Source organism: Bos mutus, chromosome 20 (genome assembly GCF_027580195.1).
Source record: "Bos mutus isolate GX-2022 chromosome 20, NWIPB_WYAK_1.1, whole genome shotgun sequence".
Classification (NCBI taxonomy): domain Eukaryota; kingdom Metazoa; phylum Chordata; class Mammalia; order Artiodactyla; family Bovidae; genus Bos; species Bos mutus.
This window is the reverse complement of record NC_091636.1, coordinates 7,744,223-7,760,819: the sequence shown is the minus strand read 5'-3', so window position 1 is coordinate 7,760,819 and position 16,597 is coordinate 7,744,223. Positions and strand designations below refer to the sequence as shown.

Here is a 16,597-nt window from a genome sequence, read left to right as displayed (position 1 = left end):
ATAATAAAGAATCCACCTGCCAACACAGGAAACACAGGAGATGCGTGTTTGATCCCTGAGTTGGGAAGATCCCCTGAAAGAGGAAATGGTAACCCACTTCAGTATTCCTGCCTGAATACCCATGGGATTCCCTAAAATCCCATGGCAGAGGACCTGGCCGGCTACAGTCCATGGGGTCATAAAGAGTCAGACACGACTAACACTTTCACACATTCACTCTTTTTTTTTTCATATTTTAATGTGAGGACACAAGGTAGCAGATAGAATAGGGAACTCTTATTGGGAAGTAACTAAAATGATGCACTAGAAAGCACAAAATATACATCCAGGAGTTTGAGGACAGAAGGTAAGGAAATTGAGTTGGGTTTAGCTAGTGGAAAGGACCCAGCCAAAACCTCCAGAGAGCAGGAGACACTGTAAGGGATTGTGCCAGGGCCATAAAACAGCCAAAGATGGAGTCTGGCTCTCTCATTAAGTCAGAGAATAGAGGTTAGGGTTTCCTTTGGCTCTTCTTTTAAGGAGTAAAACAACCAGAAAGCAATTTCAGGGGCTCTTCTTTCTCTTTTCATTCTCTTCATTTGCTGTCTGAGTCCTAAAATAACCCTGTTTTGTCCATCAGTAAAAAAGTGCCTAAAGTCATTCATTCATCCAATCATTCATTCATGCTCTTCACAAGGTAAGCTGCTCTGTCTAATTTATTGGCAAAATCCTGCAACATGTAGGATGTGTGCCATCTAGCCGGCAAACAATAGGTATCAATAAACATTAGTTGAATAAAAACCAATTCATGAAAGAATGAAGAAATGAAGATACTATAAATGTCTGTTGTTACAAAACACTGCAACTTTAAAGAAAACACTATGACCTGCCAACTGATTCACAAACATAGATGACTGCAATCAGAATGGTTAAGATTTTGGTCTAGGATACAGGACTAAGAAACCTAGAGAGCTTGAAGTGGAAAGAGGCATGGTTCGACAAAGGGACAGCTGAGAACACAGAAAACAAACAGAACTTTGCAGAGACTTCACAGCTTTGTCAAAGGAAGGTTCTGTTTACCATCAGCTGGGAGGAGACAGACAGCAGCTTGGTGGAAATACGTTGTTGTATTTGCTGCCAAGCTGCAGAGTTCAATTTCCAGGAATTTTTGGAGGTTTAGTATATGACTTAAACATCCTTATACAGAATATTTTTTCCTTCTAAAGATCCTTTTTACCATCTTGGCCATTTTTTTCTTCTCAATAAGAGATCAATAAGTCTATTTGAAAGCTGCTGCTGCTGCTAAATTGCTTCAATCGCTTCTGACTCTGTGCGACCCCATAGACGGCAGCTCAAGCTAGGGAATAGAATATCTACCTTAGTTTCAAACTTTGAAAAAAATTGTTTAAGCCAATACCTATGCTTTAAAATATCATACTACTTTCTGGAAATTTAATATTAGAATACAGAAAGCAAAATCAAATTATAAATCTACTTTTCTAGAAGATGCCAAAATATTTTGGAAGATAACTTATAAATTTAGATTTTATATTTTAAAATATCCTTGAATATTCTAGAAATACATATCTACATTGCTTCCCAATTGTGTTCATTTCACAGACTTAGATAAAGTAGCCCCCTTTGCCTATATTTATATATATATATATATATATATAGCTATATATATATATCAATATTTATTTGACTAAACAACAGGTATTCTTTAATTTAATACTAAACTATTTTATTATTTTTCTCTGGCTAATCTATTATAACACAGAAATACTGGCTTTTCATAAGTAAAGCCTCCTAGTCCTTCTTATCACTTCCTTGCTGGCATCTCAGAAATTAGAGTGATGAGTGGTCAATGATAAGCAGAAGAACAGAGAGGAGGAAAGAGAAATAGACAAAACAGGTGTTACCAAAAAAATTAGGACAACAGCCCGTAACCTAGCACCTGAGTTCTAAACTCTGTTCTACCACTAAGTGACTTGGGCATCAATGTTCATTCACCTATAAAACGAGTATCAGAGTCAAACATTGCTAAGAGTCCCACTGGCTCTGCAGTACTATATGACTTTTCATGAGGTAAGACCTCTTTTCCTTTCACCTGAAACTCCTAGTTAAAAACAAATAACATATCACTATTTTATCTGTCCCCAATATCATGACTATTAACATCATCTCTAGCTGCAACCTAGGAGATCACAAGCCCCATAATACCTTAAAACTGGCATCTTCTGTATCCAAAAGAAAAAATGGGCTGGAGCACATACTCATAAGGGCTGCACGGCAGACTTTAGAAATGAGGCCTGCACATGTCTACTCTGTAAAACAGCCTTTCTGACTTTTGACCTGCCTTAGTATTATTTGAAGCAGCTTACTGACATTGCCAATAACATCACACATAATAGAACACACATCTTGTAAGTGAACCACAGATAGTGCCAGGCAACATAAAGAATTCAGGAAATACACACTTAAAATGTAAACTGTGTCAACAGAATAGCTACTGAAGGATCTGGAAGCAAATACACAAGCTGCTTCTCTGAGGTTAAGTAACCACATTTTAGGATTCCTCAATGGCTGCTGCCATAGTCTTGCTTTTAAAAGCCTCCATAATTTCTCAAGACATCATGTTTAACAAAAGGACACATCTATTTCCCCCAATAAAGATTTAGTTTAACATTACTGGATATTTTTAGGGCACAGAAATAAAGCATGCCTTCCAGAGGTTGGAAAAAAGAGAAAAACAGCCTTTTAGAATTAGTTGGTACCACTATTCTGAAGCTTGTACTGTCCTTTTCAATCCTTGCAGAGAAACAATTAATAAAGGAATCCATTAAGACCTGATTATTGCTGCTAAAAAAGGAAGGTAGAATTTCAGTCCTTTGAAGTAACTGAGAATGATTCAGGCCTCATTACAGAGATATAATCTACATTCATACATTTATGTTAGTGATTCAAATCTGTTGGGAGAGATTGAATTCCGTTAAATAGTGCATCTTTCCTGTGGAACTTTTCTCAGGCTTTCTCCAGCTAACCTAAGAGGTGACCTAACAATGCAAAGCAGTGGAGTATTTAGGGATTCGACTGTGCTATAAAAGAAAGGCTGTACAGAAAAGAGAAAGAAGAATGAGATATAATCTAAAAAGCTATGTCAGCTTTTCCTTTGGGCTGTTTCCTAAATGCTCTTCCTGTCATCACGATGTACAGAAGAGCTGTGAAAGGGCTTCTAGAACTTTTAAACACTGCACCTGCTGCAACCAGATTTTAATATGGAGTTTTCAAGATGTGTTTTTCCCATTTAAGACAGAATAAAAACACAAAGTTCTAGCTTAAAGGTTTGAACAGCTTCTTCTCCTGGATAAGAAAGTTGATAGATGTCTGTATGTGTGCTGCCTGTGTGAAAGAGACAGAGAGAGAGAGAGATAGAGACTATTTTGAGATTGGAGGTGGGAGGAGGGGGAAGATGTCTATTGTCAGTTTTAAAAAAAAAATTAAAGGCTCTTAAGCTGGCACCAATATTGTTGATGTCCAGTGTAGAGAAACCTCAAAATAATAACTTCCTGTGTTTTGTAACTTTTCATGGCAGGATCTTTATTGTATGGTTTCATCAAACATGACTTTTAAAAAAGTGTAGTTTTAATTAGTTGTGCATTCAAACATTTGGATTCTGGTGAATAACTGGACTGAAACTCTAGTTCCTTAGCAACTCTAGGCTTTTTTTTTTCAGGCATTTTTTTCAGCTCAGGTATAAAACTGTGAACTAGAAAATTGAAATTAGTACCATGAGCTTATTTTTTAAATATCCAGGCTTTAATGAAAGAAACAGACCTGTTTGACACAGGCTCTTTATTTGCTTAACTCCCTAATTAAGAGCTATAGAAATCAGAGCTAATTATATTAAATATGAAAATCTACTGTGTCTACCACATTGTTAAAGTCTTCTAAATAAGCATTGTAGTGTTTTTTTTAATAATGCAATTAAAATCCTGATTCTAGTATTAAAATGTTCTGTTTCAAAGACCCTGAATGCACAGGAAAATAGACGAGCATGTGTGTAAAGTCATTTATCAGTCACCAAACAATGATTTGCAATATTCCTAAATCCCATTTCCAAAGCTAGATTTTTTTTCTTTGCATTTTCTCCTGTTCAATGTAGACTGAGACCAAATACACGTTGTAGGGGCTGTGGTTTGTAGTATATACACAAGCTCGCCTGATTAATCCTCTCCAAATTATAGTTACAGAAGTCAAACTCCCAAGTTCATCTTGAAGTGATTCTCCCTCTTAAAATAACTGCCTAAAAATTAGGTTGAACCGTATGAAATTGCCACTTTTGAAGGTCAAAAACCATAAAATATTGGCAATTTCATGTGTCCAACTGCCTCACATAAATACTTTATATGATTTATCTTCAGTGGCTCCTCCCAGTCAAGCTTTCCCTAGTTTAGAGTCGTTCTTGAAGAGAATCTCCAGGAATTCTCACTCAGATTTGAAAGGATTATCACAGTATCTCCTTCTTTGTGCCTCTTAATCCTTGGCAAAGGCTTCCTAGTCTGGGACTTGATTCCGTCTGTACCTGAGACATGAGCAAGTCTGTCAGCGATGAAGGAGTTGCGGTGGTGAGTGTGAAAAAAAAGAGGGTGACTGGCGGTGCAGTTATATTGTAAAATAGAGCCTTTTAAACATTAAAATTGAAGCCAGAAAAAAAAAAAATACCCCTTCATGGCAAAGTGCAAAGGAAATTGCCTACCAAAACAGAATATTCTGCCAAATCGTAAGGTTAAATCTTCGCAATCTCAATAAAGGCGAATTCGCTTTGAAGTGCACGCGTTATTCTGTAAATGACCCTTGTGAGCAATTAGAAATCGGTCATTTCGGTTCCTGATTTCATTTGCGCTGAGAGGGGAGACTTTTAAGGGTGGTGATAAATCTCCCTGAGCTTAAAAGGCAGAGAGGGCCAAAGTGTGAACTTTTTACTTCAGCAACGGAAGCGAGAAATCAGAGTTTCATTAAAGCAAGAGACCTCCTTGGAAGCTGGCAGAAGAGGAGGAAAGGAAGCTAATTATGTCTTCCTTTTCTCTGCTTGTCCCACCAGTTTATAATCTGCTGCTTTAAAAGGTTTATCCTCAGCATCTTCTGCTTTCTCCCTCAACCCTCCCCTCCTGGGAGCGAGGGGAAAAAAAAAAAAGTCAGCCAAGCACCAGGCTCCAGGTGGCTCTCAAGTACTTCACTGCCAAAAGAAAAAAAAAAAAAAAAAATCGTACGCTGGAAAACAAGTGAGAAAGGGGCTCCCCAGAGGGGACTGGTTCAGACTGGAAGGCAGCAACATTCGGAAAGCGCGAGGATACAGCTCGCACCGGTCTCCCGCGCGCCGAGCACAGGGACGCTTTCGCTGCAATTAGCCCGAGCTGGAGGCGCTGGCGGAGGCTGCAGGCTGCAGCGGCCCCGGGGGCCGGGCAGGGTCCCGCAGCCCCCGAGCTCCGGGCAAAGGCATCACGCTCCCTTCTCCCGGCTCCCCTGCTCTCCCCCGCTCTCCCAGCCCCTTCCCCCTCCCTCTTCTTGGCGTTCCCAGCAGCCGAGGGTTTCAGATGTCCCACCGCCGTTTGACCCCCTCCCTCCTACCCCCCCGCCACCCCCCCACCTCCGCTTCTCCACCCCTGCAAATGAGGTTTGACCAGCGGAGGCAGAGCCCACCTCTGGCTTAGAATCACTGACATTTAGACTCCAGGCTTCAACCTGTTTACAAGCGGGCTTTCCAAAGGAAGGGGGGTGCGGGGGGGAGGGAAAGAGGGCCAAACAAAACACCAACCGCCATCCCCCGCCACCCCAAACAAGAAGTGACTTTCTGGAGGCTTCAAATCAACAGGCACCACCAAAAAGAGAAAGCAACACGGGGAAGAAAACAACGGCTACCCGGGCAGCCGCCTCCGGTTCTGACAACTCCGAGGGAAGCACTTTCAGAGCTGGCTAGAGAACGAGGGCTGGTGCGGAGAGGGACTAGACGCTGCCAACCGCACCGGGGCGCAGATAGCTCCCCCAGCCTCCCACCCCAACCCTTTTGGGTTTTGTTCACCGTGCTGTCATCTGTTTTTCAGACTTTTTTTTTTTCCCCTGAATTTAACATGGTGAAGAAAGGAGTGAAGAAGAGAACAAAGTAAACTCTTGGGGGAGTGAGGAGCGAGGGGGAGCGAGGGTGACCCACACCACCACCGCCACCACCAGCTCCTGCTACTGCGGCCACCCACGTCCACATTCACCAGGAGACCCAGGGGCGCGCGCGGCAGCGGATCCGAGAAAGGAGCGAGGAGAGGCAGCCGGCCCTTCCGCGGAGTTATGGATGTTGGTGCTTTCACTTCTGGCCAGATCCGAGCCCAGAGGGAGCTAACCAGTGGCCGCCACCTCCAGCTGTCTCCTTGCCTCGCACCAGGTCTTACCCTTCCAGTATGTTCCTTCTGATGAGACAATTTCCAGTGCCGAGAGTTTCAGTACAATGTGGAAATGGATTCTGACACATTGTGCCTCAGCCTTTCCCCACCTGTCCGGCTGCTGCTGCTGCTTCTTGTTGCTGTTCTTGGTGTCTTCCGTCCCTGTCACCTGCCAAGCCCTCGATCAGGACATGGTGTCACCAGGGGCCACCAACTCCTCTTCTTCTTCCTCGTCCTCGTCCTCCTCGTCCGTCTCCTTGCCTTCCAGTGCGGGGAGGCATGTGCGGAGCTACAATCACCTCCAAGGAGATGTCCGCTGGAGAAAGCTATTCTCTTTCACCAAGTACTTTCTCAAGATTGAGAACGGGAAGGTCAGCGGTACCAAGAAGGAGAACTGCCCGTACAGTAAGTAACAAATGCGCGTTCCCCTCCTTCCAGTTATCCACCCCCACCCCACAAGGGGGGTAAAATCTGTTCCAGATGTGGCCAGCTAAATATTTACGTCCCCAACTCCTGTAAAATGATTAAGTGGAATACTTTCACACTAAATCACCCCCCCCGCCCGCCCCGTGTATACATTGTGCTGCCGCACCCCCTCCCCGCGGCGCGCTCCCTCAACACCCCCCACTCCGTTTGCCACCCCATCTGCCCTGTCTCCTTGGCTTGCCCCTCGCGGGACCACGCAGGGCGCCCAAGAGTTCCCCTCAGTGCATAGATGCCCCTCTCTGTCTCCATCGTCCTTCCCCACCTCACCCCAAGGTCTCCTTTCCCTCCCTTCTGGAAATGGCTCAAGTAAACACATTTTGTTCTTTTCGCTGGCAATCTTATTAAGAGTTTCAGGACAGTTTCCTCAAGCTGAAAATAATTATCCGCTGTCAATTGTAGGGACTTTATGGGAACTTTAAGAGAGAAAAGTCAAATTCACTGTCTCCCCACCCCATCTCTTTACCCCACCACCACTGTAGATAGGAGGAAAACATTTTTCTGGTTTTGATTTTTTGTTGTTGTCGTTGGTCCCTCTTGTTGGTTTGAGTGATTGCAGTCCATGAAGTTAGCTTTTCAGGCACCACCGCTGCTATTTGTCTTCTGCCTGCCTTCTCTCTTGGTAACATGATGCTCATGTCTGCATTGTCAATAGCATATGCGCTGCTTTGTGGTGTCCTGTTGTACTCGTTTCTTCTGAAACCTCTCATATTGCAGAGGCATAGTACTACAGTGCTATAAACATCTGGGACTGGAGTCACACAGACCTCACACAAATTTCATTGTCATTCTTTTATTTTCAAAGTAAAAGTCATAAGTCTGTTTCCATGGTTATAGTTTATCCCACAGGATGAGGTTTCCTCCTCAGTACGAAGTATGCCCCCATCCTTTGATTTCTTGCCTTTTTCCTTTCTCCTTCCCTCTTTCTTTCCTTCCTTAGCTGTTTCTCCTCTTTCTTTCTTGCAGGGATGTGGGCTGGGTAGGGGGAGAGAGAACTAGAAGAGGAGGGGTGGACATTGTGTCTCTTCTTGAATCAGTCCAGCAAAGCCAGATTACACTGTTGGCTTCCTTTCCTGCTTACTTTCAAGTGGTGAGACTTATTCATCCTCTATTGATTGCAATTTGAAAGGATCGGGAGGCTGTGTAATGGCACACTGAAGACAGTAGACAATGACTTTAAACATCTTTAATGACCATTTAGCATTATCTCCATGGTGCTTCCAAGTCACCTTTTCAAGGGACTTTTTTTGTGTCAATTGTTTGGGAATTCCAAGCATATATTAATATTTGCTAGCTAACTTAAAAAGAGAGTCATAGATTTCAGATTCCTTAGCCCAGAAAGTATCTGGTATTAATGGGAAAGACAGTTAACCAGAACTTAGCATTATCTTTTTAAAATAAAGATTTATAAGAATTAAGATTTATTTTTCTTATTTGGGGACTCACATTCAAAACTAACTTGTGTTCCTCCTCAGCTGCTACTTCCATGTACTAAAATTAGCAATATGTTTACAAGTAATAAAAATATTTGTATAGGTGTTTTAAAGTATTCCATCTTATGTTTATCACCAGAGATGAACCTGTATTCCTCTACCTATCTATATTTTTCCTGCTCTTATTAATTAGAAATAACTGAAATTAAGTCAGTTATGATGACTGTTTTTGCTATAATTTAGTATATGAATTTATTAGATATGATATATAGTTGTTAGGTTATTGATTTAAATTTTTAATATTTTTATTCACTTCTAAAACAAAATAGTTATGGTACCATCCAGGTAGTATGATGGGGAAGAAGTGGTCCAACACTTACTGACGAGTGAGCTGGGACAGGGACTGAAATTTTTCTTTATATTTTTACTTCATGGAAATAACTCAAAAGAAATATAATATAATTTCAAAGTGTTATCCTTGAGCAAATTTTTTTTACAAATCACAATGTTATTGCTGTATTTTAAGTGTATTTATAATGTCATGTAAAGACCAATTATAGTAGTTTATTTATGTGTCTTAAATTACTATTTTCTAAAATAATGTACACTGTGTAATTAACCGTTTAGTAAGATGGTTTCCAGGGTACACATTAAAATATATTTTTACAGTAAGAATTATCTGCAAAGAGAAAAGTATATGATTTTTATCACATAAAAACAAGTGGAAATTTTTCACCCTGTCTAAAGTACACTAATACGTCTTCCATATGACAAATTATAACTGATAGTCCTTTTTAAAATTCTAATATCTTATATAGTAAGGCAATCCTAATCAATGGTTGAAATGAAGGGAGGTGGAGCCTGCTCTGTTAATAGCAAGCCATAAATAATTTAGGCTTTCCAAAAACATCTGTATCAAGACATAACAAGTGAATAGTAAAGGTTGAAAAAGCTTTAATTTCACATGTGGCTGGGTAATCAGAATGCTGCTACAATTTCCAGCTGGACTGATTCAGCTGAACTACATGGTATCATTAAGATATTGTCTAAATGTTGCATAATTACATGAGAACAAACTTTGCCATGCCTACAGGGTAATCAGCCAGCCAGCCCACCAAATGGTAGCCTGTTAAATATTAGGGTATCTAACCTCTGATGTTCCTTGTCCAAAACCGCATTTCAGTAACATTTTCCTAAACAAGTTATTAATTATTCTCAATGTACAAAGCTGTTCTTTTAAGGTTTGCTTATTTGAAGCTTATTATTATTTGAAGCTTAATTTTCTTTGTTACTTTTGACCCTAGTATTATTGCTGCTAAAATACAGTAACAGCTTATCTCAGAGGCTACATGTTTGTGATGTCCTGAGTAATTAAATGACTGTTTCACTGGCTTTCTGCCAGCAAAATGCTAACAAAAGAGAAGTAAGGAAATCACCCATTAGCACTGCAAAATCATTTTTAGCTTCTACTTCCAAAGTTGGCTCCCAGAAATTGGATGGTTCTAAAAATATTACGTATGCTAGAGAAACTCTTCTCCGTTTCAAGTGACTATTATAATTTTTTAGTGGTGGGGTAATTTTTGTTTGCTCCTTTGCCATTATGTGAGAGTAGAATAAAGGGAGCAGTGATGAATTATGTTTCTCCTGCTAGAAGTCTGAGAAAGCCTGAATAATTTAGAATAGCTGTGGTGTATCTGTCACTAGATATGCTCAGGCTCATTTAGGTTTGTTTTATCATTCTTTACATCTAGAGCTTTGCCCTTGAAACATTACCACTCAGCTCCAGTTCTGGCCTACTAGAAAGGCTGGATACAGCTGTTAAGTGCCCTTGCAACTGGGACTGGCGGTCTTATTTCTGAATGTCAGTAAAACAGCTGTGGGCTACTCCCATGATTGTCACTTATAGACAAGGGGATTCTAGTGAAAAGAAAATGCATCCCTAAACTTGAGAGAGTCGAAGATAGATATTTTCAAAATGGAAAGCCGTACCGCTAATTAGTATTTTCAGGAAAGGAGTATGGGAAATATTAGAGAAATCAGTGTGCACTGAGTATGCAGACTGTGCCCTGTTTCTTAAATATATACATCATTTGACACTCATAATCATTCTATGATTTAGATAAATCCACATCTTTCAAATATGAAAACTAACCCTCAAGAAAAGTAAATTGCCCAAGGCCATTCAACTGGAAATTGACAGAGCCAGATTCAAGCCAAAGTTGATTTGGTTTTATCATGACATTCCTTCTACCTCTCTACTACTGGCAACTTTGATGTCAATATTTCAGACGCCATAGGAAACTCTAAAAAACGAATTATCCAAATCCTTCATTGCTTCTTACTGTGTACACCAGTTTTTCATCAGAAGGAAATGGAAAGAGAAGTAAATGACAGTGGAGCAGAATGAATTATGTTAAAGTTATCATTGCAGGTGGCAACATGGTATCAGACAATGTTAGTGCACTCTCTGTGTGAAATACCGCTTTTGATATTGTGTTTGAGAATATAATTGCTTAGGGCACACAGTATACACATACATCCATCTCACAGAAGGCATTAGAAATACTTGACTAAGAAAAATCCATGAATATCATTAAATACAGCTGAGGACCAAATGTTTCATGGTTTCCACATGTAATAAAACAATTTGATTGTAAATACAAGTGTGAAATTGGGCTGTTGAAGAAACTTCTGATGTATGACTCTAAAAGGAGCAAATCTTAGAGACCTAAAGTTTTAAAATGACTCTGCAAATCAAAAGGTACTTAATTGCATAGGAATGATAGATTATTGCCCTGTACTCAGTCAAGGTTTATGTTATGACTTTTTAACCAGGATTAGAGCTTATTTTGTAGGCTTCCCTGGTGGCTCAAACAGTTAAGAATCCACCTGCAATGCGGGAGACCTGGGTTCGATCTCTGGCTTGGAAAGATCCCCTGGAGAAGGGCATGGCAACCCACTCCAGTGTTCTTGCTTATTTTAGGAAGAAGTTAAATAAGCTAAGGATATCATTTTTGAGGAAAATAAGGACTTGACTATTATCTCCTAATAAATATGTAGCAGTTTTCTGGGAAGAAAATGTACACAGTTTATGATTTCCACTGATAACTTGTTTAAGTTGTAGTTTTTTTCTAGAATTTGGTTGCGTAATTTACAACTGGCGGCATTTAATCATGAGGATTGAGGATTTATGAAGGTGGAAGGCACTATTTAATGTTTACATGACACTGTCCTGTTACCTTTACTGCATTCCTACCATATGGACCCTCCACTTTGATGGATTTATCATAAGCCCATTAAAAATGCACAATTACAGAGAGTTTCCCCTTTATAAACCTGATTTATAACCATCTACTAGAAGAAACTCAAGAGAACAGTTGGCAGAAATCACATGCTAATCATGGAGTATGAGAATTTAGAGACCTCAATCTCTAGGTTTTTGGGTAGTTTAGTAATCTAGTACCAAAAAGTATGTATCATTCTTTAAAAATAAGTCTTTTCAATGTATTGTTTAAGCACAGAACTTAAAAGAAGAATTGTGTTTTATACAATGAAGGAAACCCCACTGCATGCATTTTTCTTCTACATTTTTTACTACTCAATTTAGAGAGAAAAGCCTCAATCCAGGTAATTTCTTCATTTTTTAATAAATTTATGGTAGAACCTGAATGGGCATTTTAAATTCCTATACAATTACCTTAATGTTCCGAGGCAAACCCCATTTATTATTCAAATGTCTGACTTTCCGCAAGCCAAAATGTTGGAAAAAAGTTGACGGCTCATTTGAAATGGAGCGAATATTCCTCACGTTTATGAGCTGTGTATGAATATCTCCATCTCTCCTAAGCCTTAAATGTCTGTATGCTTATCCAAAATTGAGTACAAATGATATTTCTTTATTATGCTTCAGAAGGAAGAGTCATACATGTGTATTAGTTCAAAGTGATTTTAATCTATCTTAACATTAATTCTGTGAACTTTGCAATGAAGAGTAATTCAGATGACATTTTTAGTATTACTGTTCCAACATTTGTCAGGATTAATACTTGATGTTTGCTTAATGTAAGTAAAATATTAGCATTTCCCTCACAGAAATTAAAGTTCTCTTTTAATTTTCCAGTAAAATTGGGCATACAATTTATGTTACTGTAATTTTAACACAGTTTTATTACAATCTAGAAAAGTAATGAACCTCATTTTGTCTTAAGTTGTTTTATGCAGAAGTATCTTAATTTTTCATGTATATTGCAAAGTATTAAGATCATTTACATTTGCCATTTTAAAACTGGTATTTGTTGCTTGGTTTTGCATACCAAAAGCACTTGCTTTTCTTAATCCGCACTCTTTTTTTTGTCAGTGCTTATTACTTCTACCTGTGCTAGTCAGTCAGTTGGTAACCTAGAAATGTGCCTTTAAAATCAGTGTAAGAATATATCAGCATCTTGGGAAGCCACCAGTGACACTCTGATACCCAATTAATAAACAAAAAGTGTCGATGTTTTACAGAATTAGTTTAAAACCAAGTACTGATTTAGTCAGATTTTGCACAAATAGAATGTTCCAGGATATCTAAAAGGGAGCCAAGTCACCCACAAAATAATGGCTTTAAAGGTCCCCTTCCTTTTAAATCAGGTCAGTGGTGTTCTTTTCTTTGAACGCTAAGTTCTAATTGGAACAATAAATCAAAGACGACACTCAGAGTAGATTCCCATGTAAGGTGGACAACTGGACAGTGACTTTTTACTGCTGCCAACACGTGCATCCAATTACCATTTGATAGATTCATGGTGCTGGCAGTAAAGCATTGCCTCATTTTATAATTCACCTAATAATTCTTCAACCTAGACCTGTCTACCTTTACCTATATCTAATCTGTCACTATGTGTGTTATCATTAATGAGGAATTTTCAAATGTTTAGCATGCTTCCTACAATGAAGGATGACATTAAGATATTAATGAATTATTTAACTAACCATAATAGATGAGGTAAAGTATTGATTAAGTCAGTATATCTCCAACTTCAAGTAACTGTCAACTAAATATAACCTAATAATTTCGCTACATCTTAATTGTGAATAGTGTGGGCTAACTGGAACTTAATTCTAAATAGCAAAATTTAAGAACTTTAAAAAGAAATTCTAATTAAATAATTATAATGGCAAACTTAAGAATTTTTTAACAGGTATTTTTCTATATTCATTATTATTTTCTTTCAATAACCTTATGTTAACATGTTTTCTAATCAACATATATTAATATGTTAATAAATGTATGTTAGTTCATCCTTAACTTTTTTTTCAGGCAACTGCCCTTATTTGAGGATAACTTGACATTTTCATAGAGTCTACAATTCAAGGCCCATCAACTGCTTTCTAATGTTTCTATATTGAGGCAGTTATATATCTGAAATGTCAGTATTGTGAATCCTTGATACATTATCACCCTTTTACTACTTCACTATTTTCTCCTCCTTCTTTTGCTTTCTTTTTTTTCCCCCTTTCCCTGGTTTCTAAACCTGTTATATTTCACTGAAGCAAGGGAAAGTCATCCATCGTCATTCCTTAGCATCCTGGTTATGTTTAGAGCCAGTAGCCTAGTCATTTTGGGATGTATAGCATCCAAAACATGTAGTTTCTATTCTATGCATAAAAGTCTTCAGCAATGCAGATTCCACATACTCTAGCAGGTGCCTCTCCTCACTGAATCTCCAGTAAATTCTCCATTATCCCAGCACTCAGGCCAGTTTCTTATAGCTTTGCCATTAGTGAAGTGAGCAAACCACTTCTGAGAATGGATGGTAATTGTCTGGTTACTAAGTCATCAATCTGCATTTTCCCTTCAGGTTAAATATTCTGTTCCAGTAACTCTCCCTACATGTTCATTTTACCTGTCTTCTAAAAATTGTTTTAGTATATGCAGGCAACCCACTCCAGTGTTCTTGCCTGGAGAATCCCAGGGACGGGGGAACCTGGTGGGCTGCCATCTACGGGGTCGCACAGAGTCAGACACGACTGAAGCGACTTAGCAGCAGCAGCAGCAGCAATAACATTTACTAAATACTTTGTCAATTTTGTGAACTTTTTCCTTTTGTCTGGACTCCTATAAGAGAGAGTAAAGATGATTTAGGAAATCAAATATTACTTATATTTTAATCATCATTTACTTCAAAAAGTTGAATGCTATTTTGGAGGTCTTTGTGCGTATGCATGTGTGCTAAATCGCTTCAGTAGTGTCTGACTCTGTGACCCTATTAACCATAGCCTGCCAGGCTCCTCTTTTCTACAGATTCTCCAGGCAAGAATACTGTAATGGGTTGCCATGCTCTCCCTCCAGGAGATCTTTGCGACCCAGGGATTGAACCTGCATCTCTTACACCTCCTGCATTGACAAATCAGTTCGTTATCATTAGCATCATCTGGAAAGCCCCTTGGGGATGTCTTTAATATTTCCAAATTCCAGAATTTTACTTAAATTATAAGCTCCTCTGTATAACCCTGCCAATTGTAGCTCTCTAAAATGAAACCCATGTTCTCATTTTAATACTGGTTATCAAAGAAGAAAAATGTAAAATGTATGTGCATTTGTATTTCAGGTTGACCAAATATAGAAATGCACATAGCTTTATTAGAAAGATACTGAGAAACTGATAGGAGCTAAAATTTAAATTCATAGCATATGTGTATTCACATACTTCTCTCAAGAAAGAACTTTTGGCACTGATTTCTGAATTAGATTTATTTTTATTATATGCAGAATCTGACTGTTTACATATGTTAGATTGATTTGTTACTATAATAATTAAAAGCCAAGCTTCTTTCTACAATTAGTTTCAAATCATATAGATAGGCAGATATTGATAGATGGATTCCCAAAGCCTAAATAGCTTTGATTTACTGATAGAATTATTAAAAGACAAATTAATATTCTGCAACATGAAGAAACATGACACTAATTTATATACTATTTATGTTTTGAAGTGAAGTATATTTCAGTTCAGTTCAGTTTAGTCACTCAGTCATGTCCGACTCTCTGTGACCCCATGAATCGCAGCACGCCAGGCCTCCCTGTCCATCACCAACTCCCGGAGTTCACTCAGACTCACGTCCATTGAGTCAGTGATGCCATCCAGCCATCTTATCCTCTGTCATCCCCTTCTCCTCCTGCCCCCAATCCCTCCCAGCATCAGTCTTTTCCAATGAGTCAACTCTTCGCATGAGGTGGCCAAAGTACTGGAGTTTCAGCTTTAGCATCATTCCCTCCAAAGAAATCCCAGGGCTGATCTCCTTCAGAATGGACTTTTATTTACAGTGTGATTAATAACAGTAATTAACAAGGTGGTGGTTCAGTCGCTAAGTCGTGTCCAACTCTTTGGGTCCCCATCAACTGCAGCATGCCAAATTACCAGATTTCTAGGGCACTTTTTGGAACATCTCTGTAGAAGGATGTGTTTCCTCAAATATGAAATATGAAAAGAAAAAGTGCTAGGGATATTAATCCCTAAGATTAAGAAGTTGACGAATGAAATTACATAAGAAGTTGGCAAATGAAACTACATAAATGCTTTAAAGCTGAATCAAGAGGGATGGTAAAGAACAGAATTAGAATGTTAGAACCAGAGGAAAAGCAGAGAGTCCATAGAGCATTTAGACACAGACTGTGAAAGGAAGAGGAGATGGTTTGCTGGAGTGATGAAGACAAGGGTTTTGAACTCTCAGGAAGGAGATCAAGCTAATGAGTAGCACTGCAAAAGGGCTGACATGACAAGAAAGGTGTGAGGGAAATATAACCCAATCCCCGGCATTTGACTGGATGTTAAATGAACTGAAATGAGAACCTGCGATCTAAAAGGAATCCCACAGAAGTAATCGCAGCCATGGTATCAGAGTAAGGAAGGCTAAATCTGAGTTCCTGTTAAAGAGGCAAAAGGACAGAGGGGTTAAAAGTGTGGGCTTTGATTAAAAATGATTACAGCTATGGGCCTGGATCAAAAGTAAGCTGTGTAGACACAGAAGTGGGTGCATTTGAGGCTCCAAACTGCCGGACAATAGTGTATCGCTTGGGCAAGTTGTTATCAGTAGAACAAGGGTAGTAACAATACCTACCTCTTTTCTCCATGGTAAAGATGAAATGAGATCACTCATTCATTCAACAGAAATGTCTTAAGTGCCTGCATTGTGTCAGATACTATCGGACACTTAAATACATGCTGAACAAAGATAGTTTTGCTCTTGCAGAGCTTCACTTTACAGACAGTATCAAAAAAAAAA

General features: G+C 39.0%; 1 protein-coding gene across 1 annotated transcript in view; it reads left to right on the top strand.

Moving 5' to 3' along the window:
- Nucleotides 1-5,617: 5,617 nt before the first annotated feature.
- Nucleotides 5,618-16,597, top strand: part of FGF10 (fibroblast growth factor 10) — a 98,274-nt gene continuing 87,294 nt past the window's right edge. The window contains exon 1 of the mRNA XM_005894857.3: nucleotides 5,618-6,818. Within this exon, the coding sequence (XP_005894919.1) occupies nucleotides 6,479-6,818 (340 nt within the window). The 5' untranslated portion in view covers nucleotides 5,618-6,478. The remainder of the gene's footprint in view (nucleotides 6,819-16,597) is intronic.